The 17,048-nt window shown below is 37.0% G+C and overlaps 1 protein-coding gene and 1 long non-coding RNA gene across 6 annotated transcripts in view; one reads left to right on the top strand and one right to left on the bottom strand.

Annotated features, from left to right (window-relative positions):
* Window positions 1-17,048, bottom strand: part of C2H3orf67 (chromosome 2 C3orf67 homolog) — a 309,119-nt gene that overhangs the window by 90,742 nt on the left and 201,329 nt on the right. For 4 of the 5 annotated variants that reach the window (XM_025377409.1, XM_025377408.1, XM_025377410.1 and 1 more), the window contains one exon: window positions 2,147-2,524. The exons of the other annotated variant lie outside the window; for it this stretch is intronic. In XM_025377409.1, the coding sequence (XP_025233194.1) occupies window positions 2,147-2,524 (378 nt within the window). The remainder of the gene's footprint in view (window positions 1-2,146; window positions 2,525-17,048) is intronic. 5 annotated transcript variants of the gene reach the window in all.
* LOC112619454 overlaps window positions 1-17,048 on the top strand; it is a 215,470-nt gene that overhangs the window by 27,975 nt on the left and 170,447 nt on the right. The window lies entirely within an intron of this gene.

The raw sequence follows: 17,048 nt of genomic DNA, 5'->3' as shown, positions 1-17,048 counted from the left end.
AGGTCTTACTCTGTTGACCAGGCTGTCTCCAACTCCTGGGCTCCAGTGATCCTCCTGCCTCAGCTGCCCAAAGTGCTGGGATTACAGGTGTCAGCCACCACACCCAGCTGAGACACAACATTTTATTGGTCTGAGTTTTGATACTGAGTTCAAACTTCTCTGCACGTATGGGAAGCAAGGCCTTTATACCTTTAACCCCTCAAAGATTAAGTTCCTTCCCCTTCTTCATCCCTTTGAAATGATTGCTCTGAGTCAGTCTCCTTAACGTAAAATGGAATGAGTATTCTCATAGCGTTCTTTTGAGGAAGAAGAGACATACCAGGCTTGTGCTTTGTGGGTTCTGGAAACTGTCTTATCAGAAAAGCCTCTTAAATGAAGATAACAGGTGAGAGTAAGTCCCTGGCTCTTCCTCCAAACTTTGGTCTCTTTGTTCCTTTTATTATTTCCTGGTATTATTAGAGAGAACTATTTTTTAGGTAGTGTACTTTGTTGAGTACTTCAAGTTCATTTGTGCCTGAAGTTTCCAAACTTATCTTTGTGCACTGGTTCTACTTCTACAGAAAAAATAAAACGATCGAAAATCATTAAGTTTTTGGATATACAGGATGACAGACTCTATCTAATAGAAGGTAGTGGACAAGAAATTAGGGAGGAACCTAACTGGAATGCTTCTCAAAGACTTGCTTTGTTTCTGTTTTTGGCAGCCCAGTATTGGCTGCAGTCAAGTGAAGCAGTACCATAGAATAAATCTATAAGGCTAGTCTATTAGCTACACTCAAATTCATTAGCATAACCAAAGGAAAAAAATTACAATTAGGTGGAGCAAGAATGTTTGTTTTACAAAAGTTTTCAAAAATGAAAAACATGCAAAAAATTACTGACAACTTTCATCCTAAATCACCACAAAGCAAATACATTTTCACTAGATTAAGTGATTTACTATTTTCTCATGTACAAAAACACATACAAAGACAAGCGCACACATGCATGTGATCGAAAAAGAGGAACACATTTGAGTTCTATCTTTGGATGTTTCTTGAGAGAGGCATCAGTTCTACAAGACTTAACCCATGTTTATGCCGCATAGCAGGCTGGATATGGGCAACAGTTCTAGAGTCAGCATCTAGATTCAAGTTGTCCCTCCTCAACTAACTAGCTGTTGTCCTTGAACAAACTGCATAACCATTCTAAACTTAAGTTTCCTTATCTGAAAATGATGTGCGAATAATGGCAGCCCTTATCTTGCAGGGTTGCTGTGAGGATTAAGTGGAGTACTTCATGGAACAGGGCTTGGCACAGTGACTGGCACATGATCAATGTTCACAAAATATTAGCCACTTCTATTTTGCTGATGATAATGATGAATATATCTACTACCTATGCCAGGTAACAATTAATCCACTCTAACTTGCTTAGAACATAATTGAACCAAAACTTTACAATGCAACACCCACAGAATATTTAGGACATGAAACATAAAGAAAATCTTTAATGTTTTAAAAAATGGAATATACATGTCATTTGTTCTGCATAGCCTCATTTGTTTTCTAGTTTCTAAGTGCAGCTTATAGGGGAATTGAAGGAAGAAAAGTACTAATATAGGAAGGAAAAACTCAATCTGATGGACATGAATACAGCCACCAAAGTAGCTGAGGGATTTATTCGATGACACTGCTTTACTGTTAACCTTCACTCATATCATTTATTATTTGGGGAACTGCTGTAGAGAGACCAGAAAGTGAATAGAATAATGATGTTTTTACGGCTCCTAATGTAGATTGTTATTGAAAATTTGTCAATTTTACTGGCAAGCTTTTCGCTGAAAAATAAGATCATCATTTATAATTTGCAGGCAGTGATAACTACAAATTATGGGAAGTAACTAGAAAATAAAATAACTGCTATGATGAAAATTACATAATTATCTTTCTCATTAAAAACATGAGGTATTCTATTATCCTTGGGATGTGCAGTAGACTCTTTAACAGCTGCTGTTACCAAACTAAAACACATTAGAATAAGAAAGAAAATACAATACTGATCACCCAAATGATGAAAAAGAGATACTGCTAAAAACATGTGTGCAACAGAACGGAACACAGCAGGATGCATTGCCAGCATCTGTAAACCACACGGAACCACTTACAGATGCTTCGGGGATCGAGCTCAGCCTTTCCCCTGAGATTTCTTTCAGGGAGGTTTTGTTTAGTGAAGCTGGCACTTGCTGGGCTGGTAGGTCCTTCGCTTTGATTACAGGGTCTGGAGTTTTCTGACAGGATCCACACCTTCTTCCAGTTGGAGAAAAGCATGTTGTAGGCAACAAACTCATTTGAAAGTTGTTTCTATCTATTTGCTCTGCCGAGGAATCCTGGCTTTCTGTTGCTCCTGCTTCTGTGTAGGCGCTCTTTAGATATTCCTTACTTGTCTGCTTTGCAGCCTCCCCCAGCAGGCTCTCTGATGTTAACTGAGTTAACTCCGAAGGACCAGTTGTTGGGCCTCGAGAACCCTGGATACTGTGGTCACCCTATGTTGGGGAACAAAGTAAAAATCATTTTGAGCAGAAATTTGCAGTGAATAAGTTACTGAGTACAAGTTCTTAATAAATTCATATTTTCTATGAATAAAGCAAAAGCATGTATATGTAGATTTTACTTTAATCGGCAAAGAAAAACATGAGTAACTAAAAGTAGCAATGCAAATAGGTATAAACCATTTGCTAAAATGTCCTGCTATATAGTATTTGGTCTGGATAAGGCATATTTTTAACTCATGAATAACAAGAGAACATTTAAGAAGTAAAAATGTCTAAAAGAAGAGAATCCAGAGCAAGTCATCTAAAACATCTAAGAATCCTATACTTTGACTTTCTGATAAGTTAACTCCATGGAAAAAGAAATAACTAGAACTTACGGTATTTAGCCTACTTAAGCAGAGAAATGGTACTCTATTAATAAATACAAGTGGGCCTAGGGAAGCATTTTTACCTTATTGTAGGGCAGTTTTGTTTTTCAAGAGCAATAGATAATGGAACATGTTTTATAAAGTATTTTTCTTACTGAAAATTTTAGTTTTAGAAAGGTATTTTTCCACAAAATGTGAACCTCATTAAATATAAATACTTGGAAAGCTGACAATGAAAGCTACAATAATTTTACAAGTCCATGGTTCTGTGATTATCCATAGAAATGCAAAAGTTTAAATTTAAAAAATCTGATAAAGGAAGAATTACAAACATGAAATCAATGGTAATGAAAGTAGATAACGAAAATGAGAAATGTAGTGCTATTTCAATTGATAGATTTTTATGTTATAAAATAATACATTTAAACTGTGTGATCACTGCATGTACTTGTCATGGTAGATTCTTCCAATTTGACTAATTTATTGAAATATATATGGCGGGGCACAGTGGCTCATGCCTGTAATCCCAGCACCTTGGGAGGCCAAGGCAGGTGGATCACCTGAGGTTGGGAGTTCGAGACCAGCCTAACAAACATGGAGAAACCCCGTCTCTACTAAAAAAAATACAAAATTAGCTGGGTGTGGTGATGCATGCCTGTAATCCCAGCCACTCGGGAGGCCGAGGCAGGAGAATCGCTTGAACCCGGGAGGCGGAGGTTGCAGTGAGGCGAGATCGCACCATTGTACCCCAGCCTGGGCAACAAGAGCGAAACTCCATCTAAAAACAAACAAACAAACAAACAAAAAACAACCAACCAAACAAAAAATATAATAAATGGATGTGAAATGATAAACTTAGAATAGAGAAAAAACAAAAAAGCAGAGAACATTTTGAAGACATTATTTGGTGTCTGACAATGCGTATCTTAACATTCAGTTTCAGTAAGCTATTCCTTCACCCTTCAATTTATAGACATACAGAACCCAGCATCTAATTATTTCTAAGGGTTGGCATTTTAAAAACAAATATTTGGGTGACTGATTGGACTGTTCAATTTCTTCCTGAATGTTTGACCATCATAGACACTCAACATAATGATTACAATCTCTGGTGAAATCTTCCTTACAGAAGTGAAGCATGGGTAAAAGTGAGAGAGTTTGCTCTCGGTTGGACAAGGGACAAGGGAGAGATCTACAAAAGCTTTTAATTACAGGGGATCTAGCTTATTCACTATTCTGTCTTCCTTTCTTCCTCATCACGGGCCAAGTTCATCTAGGTGCTACAGATGCTTGGAGTGTAATGATAGACCAGAACATAATCCCTGCCATCCAGGGACTGTATTCTGAAGGCAAAGAGGAGTCACTGTGTGAAGCAGGGGAATGTCACAATGACACACAATAGAAGGCATGGGTACATGTTTATGGCTACTGTTTGTAGAGTGTCTGGGTTGGCTTGTGGAGACAGTAGAACTGGAGGCCAATCAGTAGACTATTGTATTGTTGTTATTAGGATTATTGAGGTGCCTGAATTAAGGCAATGGCAGTGATGATAGAGAAGCTGGACTGGTTTGAGAATTCAAGTCAGTATGTCAAAGGCAAAGTACGTCATACTGAGTAATTCTTGCAGTCTCTTACACAGAGTATGAGATCCCTAACCCCTGCCCCGTTATATTTTTTTCTTCTTGTGAAATGTAGTTGAGATTAGCAGACAACTGTGCTCTCAAGAAAGTTCCAAGGTTGGACTTCAAAAAGCTCCAGGAAATTAAAAGATAAAAATAAAAAATATAAACTTTATTTCTCAACATAAGTTCCACCAAGGTCAAGTCACTTTTGTAAGCCATGATGCTAGCCATTTAGTCCATCCCTAAGAAACTGAGGATGCTGGGAATATAACCACGCCAATGCAGTCTTTTTTTTATATTATTAACTGAAAAAAAGGGTGCCTCTTAAAGATTTTTAAGATTATAAAACAAAAAGGAGTCAGAAGGAGCCAAATCAGGGTTATAAGGTGGATACCTAATAATTTCCCAACAAAACTCTTGCAAAATTGACCTTTTTTGATGAAAGGAGTGAGCAGGAGCATTGTCGTGGTGGAGAAAGACTGTGGGGAAGCTTTTGTGGGTGTTTTTCAGCCAAAGCTTCGGCTAACTTCTCAACCCACTCTTATAATAAGCAGATGTTCTTGTTCTTTCACCCTTCGAAAAGTCAACAAGCAAAATGCCTTGAGCAATGCCCAAAACCATTGCCATGACCTTTGCTGCTGACTGGTCCACTTGTGCTTTGACTGGGCCACTCCCACCTCTTGGTGGCTATTGCTCTGATTGTGCTTTGTCTTCAGGATCATAGTGGTAAAGCCATGTTTCTTCTCCTGTTACAATTCTTCAATGAAATGCTTCAGGATCTTGATCCCACTTGTTTGAAATTTCCATTGAAAGTTCCGCTCTTGTCTGCAGGTGATCTGGGCACAATGATTTTGGCACCCATTGAGTGGATTGCTTAACTTTAATTTTTCAGTCAGAATTATGTAAGCTGAACTAATTGAGATGTCAATGGTGTTGTCTATTGTTTCTGCTGTTAGTCTTCATCCTCTTCAATTAGGGCATGAATAAAATTATTTTTTCCTCACAAATTGATGTGGATGGCCTGCCATTGAGGGCTTCATCTTTAACATTGTTTCATCCCTTCTTGAAACAAGTTTGTAAACTGCTGATTTCTTTGGGGGCATTGTCCTCATAAGCTTTTTGCAAGGCAACAATGATTTTACCATTCTTCCATCCAAGTTTCACCATAAATTTGATATCGGTTTTTGCTTCAATTTTAGCAGAATTCATATTGCTCTGAAAAGGGATTGTTTTCAAACTGATGTCTTATCCTTCCTTAGTGCTCCAAACTAGATTCTGTTCAGACATGTTATAATAAGTTAGTACATGTTTATTTTGGTGTATTTTTTTAAAATCAATGTATAGTTTTCTCATAATAGGCATTTTCCATTAACTTTTTGAAGTCCTCTCGTACACTTGGGTCTTAAAACCTCTTACAAGAGGTTTTACATTCTCATCAACAATGGGAATGTAAACTAGTACAACCACTATGGAAAACAGTGTGGAGATTCCTTAAAGAGCTAAAAGCAGAATTATCATTTGATCCAGCAATTCCACTACTGGGTATCTACCCAGAGGAAAATAAGTCATTACACAAAAAAGATACTTGCACACGCATGTTTATAGCAGCATGATTCACAACTGTAAAAATGTGTAACCAGCCCAAATGCCCATCAATCAACGAGTGGATAAAGAAAATGTGATATATATGTATGTGTATATATATGTATATATACATATACACACACACACCATGGGATACCACTCAGACATAAAAAGGAACAAAATAATGGCATTTGCAGCAACTTGGATGGAATTGGAGACCATTATTTTAAGTGAAGTAACTCAAGAATGGAAAGTCAAATATTGTATGCTGTCACTCATAAGTGGGAACTAAACTATGAGAGTGCAAAGGCATAAGAATAATACAATGGACTTTGGGGACTCAGGGGAAAGGGTGAGAAGGGTGTGAAGGATAAAAGACTACACATTGTGTACAGTGTACACTGCTCAGGTGATGGGCGCACCGAAACCTCAGAAATCACCACTAAAGAACTTTATCATGTAACCAAACACCACCTGTTCCCCAAAAACCTATTGAAATAAATAACGAGGAATGACTATAGAAAATGGAATGACTATAGGAAAAAAACTTCAAAATAAAGTAGAGATTTTCCTGTTAAAAATATAATACTGAAATATCTAAAGGAGTAAATTAAAATAATCAATAATACTAAAAAACACCCCTCTCCTAATAAATAGTGTACCTACAGTACACTAAGGATGAGAACTGTATTGTTAAGGATCTTTTATAAACATTTCTTCTTGGTACTCATCCTGGGCATACATTTTCTTTGTCTACACTAGCTTCATCTTCTGACACACACACACACATTTATAACTGATGGAGAAACTTATCTTTCAGTGTTCTAGATAGGGTAAAGAAAAGATGGTGATTGGGTGCCAATCTGTGGGCCCTTGCTTTGTGGCCCAAGTGAAAAAATAAGACAGGTGAAAATATTTCTGCAAATGCAACAGTCCCTGCATGACCTCAGCTGCAGGCCCTGGGCAACCCTCTCTGCTGTAGGCCACTTATGGGGTGAGTTTGTCCTTCCCCACCAGTCTGGGCACCCTAGGATGTTCATATGGTTGAAGAACTCTGCCTTCAGGCAGAAAACTTGAAAGACTGTCAGAGCTACCTGAAAAAAATGCCCAGTGTTCTAAATCACTAGGTAATAAAGTGGTGACTCTTGCAATTTTTTTTTCATAGAGATAAAGAATAAAAGTTTGGTCTTGTCTACAGAAAAAGGTAAACAAAAAATAGAGTAAACACCTCCCAAGTCCTAGTTCTGAGACGGTATTGGTAGAACTAGCATATATGTTTTTTAATTTGGTCTGGTAGTGAGACAGGGCTATGTCTTCTCTAATTTTTTAAAACATTGCAGTTTATTTTCCTGTAATTGTCATATACAATTGGCAGTGGGATTTCTGTGATCAAAAGATCCTCTACTCATTCATTTCCATCATAAAAAATGAAGACATGTTATTTTGTATATGACATAGGTAGAAACTGGAAGTGTTTTCAGTACACATTAATTCAATAGATATTTATTCAGCTCCTACTCTGTGTGAGGCAATTTTTAGACACTATACAAGATATACAGGTAAGAAGGACAGGGGCACTCCTTCAAGAGTATAAAGTCTAACAGAGAAATAATACCTAAAAAGTAATAACATCATAAGGTAGAAGATAGTAGATGTCATTTTAGGAATTTCAGATGTACCATTTTGGGAATTTAGAGGGCTGCATGGAAAACTAGATGTTTGCCACATCATTCAGAAAACACCTTAAAACCAGTGCATTTGGTAAGAAGTGTATTTTCCCATCTGCGGTGGGTCAGAGTACAGCCTTTTCTTCCTTCTAGCAGTTTACTCAGGTGGAAAGCATTTCTCTTTGCTTGGCATGAGCAGTGATTATATACATAGAAATATTCATGAGTATGTACACGGACATTCATCTTACATTTTTCCTAAGATATACTCTGGTTTGGAGATCAGCCGAGAAGCAGATGGATTTAGCTGTGTACCCTGGTGAGCATTCTCCTGGTTACACTGCATTTCCACAGTAATACATTTCCATGCTATTTTAAATATATGGAAAGAACAAATAACTGGAGAATCTGGACAGGGTACAAAGGCTTGTTTGCCCTGGCTGCCCTAGAACTACTTATTCTGGTTTCAGATTCCGAAAGAGAAACTGGGATGAATGAGAAAGGCAAGATGACATAGGAGACTAAATTTGAGTAGTGTTTTGATTTGCATTGGGTCAGCTTCTCATTTAGAGAAGAAATACATGGAGAATTTTTAAAAAGTACAGTATTTATTAGGAGTGGGTGCACTGGCAAAACCCTATTCCTCTCTTTGCATTGTTATAAGAAGAAGAGGCATGCTTTTGCCTCTTTAATAAGGTAGAGATGATGTTTATTGATTTCACATGTGTAATTCATTTGGGCTCAACATGTTCTGGGATGAATTTTTTTCTATATAACATATAAATCTGTTATGTGCATGAGAAGTTAGTGTACCATGATCTGGTTGAAAAATAACCACTTTTCTCCTTTTAGTTTATCATTTAGCTACTGAAAACCTGTACAGCAATTGCATATAATTTGTCAGAGTAGCAAAGAAGTTGTCATGCCATTTTCACATTTCAATCATCTGTTCATCTGTTTCTCAGAAGAACAAATACAAAATCCTTTTGATTTAACTTAATATATATTTTTTTAAAGTCCCAAATCTCTTGAACCGTTTGTCTTCTGGGCTCAGAAACATTTGTTTGTTAAATATTCAATCACGCCCCAGTGCCAGGAACATCAATAGAGTTTGCCTGATTAACTGTAGCACAGCATATGTATGCCGAAGATGAGAATGATTTCCCCAAGGAGCCAGCACTTCCTCTGCCGAACTACATTTCTTAAAAGGACATGCAGATGGGCATTTGGACAATAATTTCTGGCTACACAAAATGGATTGCTCTTGCTGAGTCGTAATTTTAAAAAGATAATTTTAATGACTCTTGAGGGCCACCTACTTGGAGCAGATGGGACCCAGGCTCTTTGTACCACAACTTTAATGTTGAGTGAATCAGAATAGAACTCCATTTTAGCCTTTGTAAAAGTGGATGATCCTATTTATTTATATTTCAATGGAGTTTTAAATTCAATCCACCATGAAAAAAATCTTATATAACAGTCTTAAAAGTTCTGTAACAAAACACATCTGCAATATTCAAAACACACTTTTAATAGTAGTTTTGAATTTGTAATTGAGATTGAGTCAGCAGGAGTTTTTAGTTTTGTCTATCATGTTAGTAACTAAGTGTGTGGATTGATAGCACCTTTTAGTTGAACAACAGCATTAGCAAACAACAGGGCTAGTATAGGTATACTGTTGTCAACTAAAGAGCACAGTTATTTGCATAAATTCAACTAAAGATAGTCCTAACAGAATGAAAAAAAATAATTTCTTCTCTGATGATAACAAGACTGGCAATTCAAATGTATCTTAAATGTTTTCATAACAACCATCCCCAAGAAGTACTTGTGCTTCTACTTGAATTTTGTGGCAAATGATGAAAGTAATACAATTTCCTTTGGGTGACAAAGATAAGTGATAGTTGTGTCTTATAATACATTTTATGAGTCTGTAAACAAATAAAATAAAAGGAAGACACCACAGTTTTAAACAAGTAACTAACCTGCAGCATGCCTGATATTAAGAAGGTTTGGCCAAATTATTTTCGTGACATCTTTACCTGTAGCAAATGATACTTTACAGACAAATCATAGCATAAGTTACAGGTACTGTGTGGGAAGGGCACAATCATCGTATGAATATTTTGGGAAAATGATTAGGCTTTTCTAATTTTTCAAGGCGAAACATATTTTTCTGTAAGTTAGACTTCATGTTCTTTTAACTGACAACACTTTAAAGATTTCTTGTGAAAACTACTATCTACAAGCAAATGCTTATCTGCAAGATGTCTATCATTTAGCAAAAATGGTGGAATATTAGATTGCAAATAGACAAGCATTTTTTAAATTATACTTTAAGTACTAGGGTACATGTGCACAACGTGCAGATTTGTTACATATGTATACATGTGCCATGTTGGTGTGCTGCACCCATTAACTCGTCATTTATATTAGGTATATCTCCTAATGCTATCTCTCTTCTCTCCCCTCTCCCCACAATAAGCCCCAGTGTGTGATGTTCCCCTTCCTGTGTCCAAGTGATCTCATTGTTCAATTCCCACTTATGAGTGAGAACATCTGGTGTTTGGTTTTCTGTTCTTGCGATAGCTTGCTGAGAATGATGGTTTCCAGCTGCATCCATGTCCCTACAAAGGACACAAACTCATCCTTTTTTATCCTTTTATATGGCTGCATAGTATGCCGTGGTGTATATGTGCCAATTTTCTTAATCCAGTCTGTCACTGATGGACATCTGGGTTGATTCCAAGTCTTTGCTATTGTGAAGAGTGCTGCAATAAACATACGTGTGCATGTGTCTTTATAGCAGCATGATTTATAATCCTTTGGGTATATCCCCAGTAATGGGATGGCTGTGTCAAATGGTATTTCTAGTTCTAGATCCTTGAGGAATCGCCACACTGTTTTCCACAATGGTTGAGCTAGTTTACAGTCCCACCAACAGTGTAAAGTGTTCCTATTTCTCCACGTCCTCTCCAGCACCTGTTGTTTCCTGATTTTTTAATGATCGCCATTCTAACTGGTGTGAGATGGTATCTCATTGTGGTTTTGATTTGCATTTCTCTGATGGCAAGTGATGATGAGCATTTTTTCATGTGTCTGTTGGCTGTATGAATGTCTTCTTTTGAGAAGTGTCTGTTCATATCCTTTGCTCACTTTTTGATGGGGCTGTTTGTTTTTTTCTTGTAAATTTGTTTGAGTTCTTTGTAGGTTCTGGATATTAGCCCTTTGTCAGATGAGTAGATTGCAAAAATTTTCTCCCATTCTGTAGGTTGCGTGTTCACTCTGATGGTAGTTTCTTTTGCTGTGCAGAAGCTCTTTAGTTTAATTAGATCCCATTTGTCAATTTTGGCTTTTGTTGCCATTGCTTTTGGTGTTTTAGACATGAAGTCCTTGCCCATGCCTATGTCCTGAATGGTATTACCTAGGTTTTCTTCTAGGGTTTTTATGGTTTTAGGTCTAACATTTAAGTCTCTAATCCATCTTGAATTAATTTTTGTATAAGGGGTAAGGAAAGGATCCAGTTTCAGCTTTCTACTTATGGCTAGCCAATTTTCTCAGCACCATTTATTAAATAGGGAATCCTTTCCCCATTGGTTGTTTTTGTCAGGTTTGTCAAAGATCAGATGGCTGTAGATGTGTGGTATTATTTCTGAGGACTCTGTTCTGTTCCATTGGTCTATATCTCTGTTTTGGTACCAGTACCATGCTATTTTGGTTACTGTAGCCTTGTAATATAGTTTGAAGTCAGGTAGCGTGATGCCTCCAGCTTTGTTCTTTTGGCTTAGGATTGTCTTAACAATGCAGGCTCTTTTTTGGTTCCATATGAACTTTAAAGCAGTTTTTTCCAATTCTGTGAAGAAAGTGATTGGTAGCTTAATGGGGATGGCATGGAATCTATAAATTACCTTGAACAGTATGGCCATTTTCACAATATTGATTCTTCCTATCCATGAGCATGGTATGTTCTTCCATTTGTTTGTGTCCTCTTTTATTTCACTGAGCAGAGGTTTGTAGTTCTCCTTGAAGAGGTCCTTTACATCCCTTGTAAGTTGGATTCCTAGGTATTTTATTCTCTTTGAAGCTATTGTGAATGGCTCTCTGTTTGTCTGTTACTGGTGTATAAGAATGCTTGTGATTTTTGCACATTAATTTTGTATCCTGAGACTTTGCTGAAGTTTCTTATCAGCTTAAGGAGATTTTGGGCTGAGACAATGGGGTTTTCTAAATATACAATCATGTCATCTGCAAACAGGAACAATTTGACTTCTTCTTTTCCTAACTGAATACTCTTTATTTCTTTCTCTTGCCTGATTGCCCTAGCCAGAATTTCCAACACTATGTTGAATAGGAGTGGTAAGAGAGGGCATCCCTGTCTTGTGCCAGTTTTCAAAGGGAATGCTTCCAGTTTTTGCCCATTCAGTATGATATTGGCTGTGGGTCTGTCATAAATAGCTCTTATTATTTTGAGATACGTTCCATCAATACCGAATTTATTGAGCGTTTTTAGCATGAAGGGCTGTTGAATTTTGTCAAAGGCCTTTTCTGCATCTATTGAGATAATCATGTGGATGTTGTCTTTGGTTCTGTTTATATGCTGGATTACATTTATTGATTTGTGTATGTTGAACCACCCTTGCATCCCAGTGATGAGGCCCACTTGATCATGGTGGATAAGCTTTTTGATATGCTGTCGGATCCGGTTTGCCAGTATTTTATTGAGGATTTTTGCATCGATGTTCATCAGGGATATTGGTCTAAAATTCTCTTTTTTTGTTGTGTCTCTGCCAGGCTTTGGTATCAGGATGATGTTGGCCTCATAAAATGAGTTAGGGAGGATTCCCTTTTTTTCTGTTGGTTAGAATAGTTTCAGAAGGAATGGTACCAGCTCCTCCTTGTACCTCTGGTAGAATTCGGCTGTGAATCCATCTGGTCCTGGACTTTTTTTGGTTGGTAGGCTATTAATTATTGCCTCAATTTCAGAGCCTGCTATTAGTCTATTCAGGAATTCAACTTCTTCCTGGTTTAGTCTTGGGAGACTGTAAGTGTCCAGGAAATTATCCATGTCTTCTAGGTTTTCTAGTTTATTTGTGTAGAGGTGTTTATAGTATTCTCTGATGGTAGTTTGTATTTCTGTGGGGTCGGTGGTGATATCCCCTTTATCATTTTTTATTGCATCTATTTGATTCTTCTCTCTTTTCTTCTTTATTAGTCTTGCTAGTGGTCTGTCAATTTTGTTGATCTTTTCAAAAACCCAGCTCGTAGATTCATTGATTTTTTGGAGGGTTTTCTGTGTCTCTATCTCCTTCAGTTCTGCTCTGATCTTAGTTATTTCTTGCCTTCTGCTAGCTTTTGAATGTGTTTGCTCTTGCTTCTCTAGTTCTTTTAATTGTGATATCAGTTTTAGATCTTTCCTGCTTTCTCTTGTGGGCATTTAGTGCTATAAATTTCCCTCTACACACTGTTTTAAGTGTGTCCCAGAGATTCTGGTATGTTGTATCTTTGTTCTCATCGGTTTCAAAGAACATCTTTATTTCTGCCTTCATTTTGTTATGTACCCAGAAGTCATTCAGGAGCAGGTTGTTCAGTTTCCAAGTAGTTGAGCGGTTTTGATTGAGTTTCTTAGTCCTGAGTTCTAGTTTGATTGCACTGTGGTCTGAGAGACAGTTTGTTATAATTTCTGTTCTTTTATATTTGCTGAGGAGTGCTTTACTTCCAACTATGTGGTCAATTTTGGAGTAAGTGCGATGTGGTGCTGAGAAGAATGTATATTCTGTTGATTTGGGGTGGAGAGCTCTGCAGATGTCTATTAGGTCCGCTTAGACAAGCATTTTGTAACCTTCTTCATCTGCCTGTAACAATGCAAAGCCAAGTCACAAGGACCAAGAGACCTGTGACTTTTTCAGAGAAGAGCTTCAACAGATAATAACAAAGACATGTAGATGTGAACAGCCTAAAAAGATTACTCATACAGAGTAAATATTAATTTGCCTGATAGGTATACAGAGTATGTTATGTTCTAACTCACAATACATAGGAATAAAAATGCAAGGCAATATATTCAAAATAGAGTCTTTTCTTTTTTTCCCAACACATAAACTAAAATTTAAAAGTATGTAAAGACTACATGGAAATATAAGAAGACCACTGTGGACTAAATACTCCTTTCCACTGTGTGTACATAAGTGTGTGTGAGAAAGCAATTAAAAATCATTACTTGGCCAGACGCGATGGCTCATGCCTGTAATCCTAGCAAGTTGGGAGGCTGAGGCAGGCAGATCACAAGGTCAGGAGATTGAGACCATCCTGGCTAACATGGTGAAACCCCGTCTCTACGAAAAATACAAAAATTAGCCAGGCGTGGTGGTGCACGCCTGTAATACCAGCTACTCGAGAGGCTGAAGCAGGAGAAATGCTTGAACCAGGGAGTTGGAGGTTGCAATGAGCAGAGATTGTGCCACTGTACTCCAACCTGGCTACAGGGTGACACTCCATCTCGAAAAAAAAAAAAAAAAAAAAAAAAATCATTACTCAAGCATGCCGGGTGAGTGTTTTATAGTATAATCCAGAAATATTTGGTAACAAAAAGTATATAAAATGAAATAGCTTAACTACTGACTGCTAAAAAAAACTCTTGAAAGCAATGACAACAAGAAAATTGGGAGGGTGGATGAAAATGGCCATTTTAATCTGTTGTTTGTATGCTTTGCAGGCTTCCACAGAGTTAGAAGAGAGAAGATACAAAAGCCTTCTGGCTAATCTGAACACTACAGGTAGTCAGTCCACATAATTCATGTCCAAATATGAATAATTTCGGGGGTCCAAATATTCCAATTTGGACTGTTATACAAGACAAATTACTTGGCCTTGCGAACATCTGCTTCAATATGTGATAGACAACCAGAATTCAGGGAAAAAATAGTAGCATTTCTAGGTGAAAACTTGAATTAAGGGAATAATAAAATATTAACATAACTAGCCGGGCGAGGTGGCGGGCGCCTGTAGTCCCAGCTACTCGGGAGGCTGAGGCCGGAGAATGGCGTGAACCCGGGAGGCGGAGCTTGCAGTGAGCTGAGATCCGGCCACTGCACTCCAGCCTGGGCGACAGAGCGAGACTCCGTCTCAAAAAAAAAAAAAAAAAAAAAAAAAAAAAATATTAACATAAGGCTAATGATTTCAAGCTGCAAAACCAGGTGTATACACTAGAAGCTATGATGGGAATAACAACAGAAAATACAAAATAGAGACAATAACAGTTGCATGCTTTTATTTCTTTCAGATGTTGCAACAATATGAAAGGCACTCTATTTTAATAGCTTCCCTAAAAAATTCATTTTACGTGGTAGTCTTGATTTTATAGCTCACTAGGAAATATTGTTTCTGTAGTACATTTTCCAAATAAGAACAACTTCAAAATTAATTGAATGCCAGAAGTATTAGTATATATGGCTGCCTATGGAATAAAATATATGAAAAAGCAAAGAGTAAGGTAAGGTTATATGCAAAAAATTCATACTTTTGAGTCACCAACACTAAGATCTCAAATGTGAATTAATGATTAGCAACTTCAATTACAAAGAAAATGTATTGCTGAAAGCTAATTTTAATTAGCTTTTACTATTGTATGTGTACTTGTCTTCTATCCTAATAATACGATTTGATTTTGTCTAGTTTATATGTTACTGAATACATCTAATTTTCCTTTAAAAATACTCAATGGCCTAACATCAAATAAAGTCTTTTAATTATACATTATAAACTTCAAGCATAATAATGTAATTGTTATTCACTTGTCCACCATTATTTACAACTTGACATTAAGTTTTCCTGAAGTATAATTATAGAAAGATAAGGATATAACATTCAAAAATAATGCAATTAATAGTAGGGATGTCTTAATTAACTAAACTGATTTTTCTTCAAAGACTATATGTAAATAAACATTGTAAATATGTAGCCTAATTTCCCATTGATTTATACAATTAATAAATAGGAGAAGCTATCCTACAGGAAAAGAAATTACCAAAAGTACAAAAGAAGGAAAAACCCAATTTTGTTAAGAAGGTATCATTACACATGCTAAAACTTGTTTGAATATAGCCTAGCATTTTTGTTGGTCCTATTTTTGTATCTTAGCTTGTATCTTGTTAGTCTCTGTACCAGCAAACCCCAAAGCTTGATAATGTGGCAAGCATCTCCCCTCTCTCCAGCTGCCACTCTTAGTAGGCTTTGACTAAAGGCTGGCGAGTGCCAGTGTTGGCAATCAGATGGTCTCACCACAGACTCTAGCCATATGCTACTGGTCACCTTGGTGGGCATGGCACAGGGGTGACCAGACAGCCCTGCCAGTGAAAGCTTGGGTAATGCATGATAAATTTGTTTTCAATTTTATGTAGTTGTTAATAAATACACGTCTGCGTAATAAACGTTGAAGGATGTCAGAGGCAGAGTAGCTACAGCAAAAGAAAGCATTAACTGATATCAAATTAAAATATTCAGAGCTGGTATTCTTCATTTTCCCATGAAGCTCTACTGTTTCTTCTAAAGGCTTAGCCTCTCTATAGATGGAATAGGTAAGTCCTTCATGCAGTGTGTTTAAAGGGTAGGTTACCCATAATACTTCCCTCATAGTTTTTCAGAGAACTACCATTTCCCACCTGCCATGAAATGTCCACTATTAGAGTAATGCTTTTGGGTTATTAAGAAAGATGGTGCTGTGCATGTGGGAAGGGGATGAGCCTATTCTATCCATAAAATGAACTGAATTAATTAGTCAGTTTAGACCATGGAAGGATTATCAGCTGGGATGAGGACACTATTAGGTGCTGAAGACAAATGTCCATGTTTTTATAACTTCACGTTATTAAAGGTGAAAGGAACAAATGTGTCCAGCAGCAACACTTAAAATGCTAGCATCAAATGTACTATTTATGTATAAAAGGATTTGCAGTAGGTTATGTTTGGTATGACTAATTGTTTCATCACACTCAGAAGTAAGAATATTGTGAAAAGAGGATCCTCTATGCACTTTGCTGAAGAAACTCATTAAAAGTTGAAAAAACCCATAATTACTGCTTAAACAATCCCATTATATTCTCAACTGCCTTCAAAGGTTGGTGCTATGGACTTAATCGGTGCCTCACTGTCCAAAAAGGATTCTTAAGCAGCTACAGTTATAAAAATATTTTGTGGGCACATATAAAAATGTTTTCTAGTCATTTCTATAATTTCTATATAGAAAAGCTTTGTACATTTTCACTAACCCTAAAGTTGA

This window comes from Theropithecus gelada, chromosome 2, assembly GCF_003255815.1.
Source record: "Theropithecus gelada isolate Dixy chromosome 2, Tgel_1.0, whole genome shotgun sequence".
Taxonomy (NCBI): Eukaryota; Metazoa; Chordata; class Mammalia; order Primates; family Cercopithecidae; genus Theropithecus; species Theropithecus gelada.
This window is presented reverse-complemented; position numbering and strand designations above follow the sequence as displayed.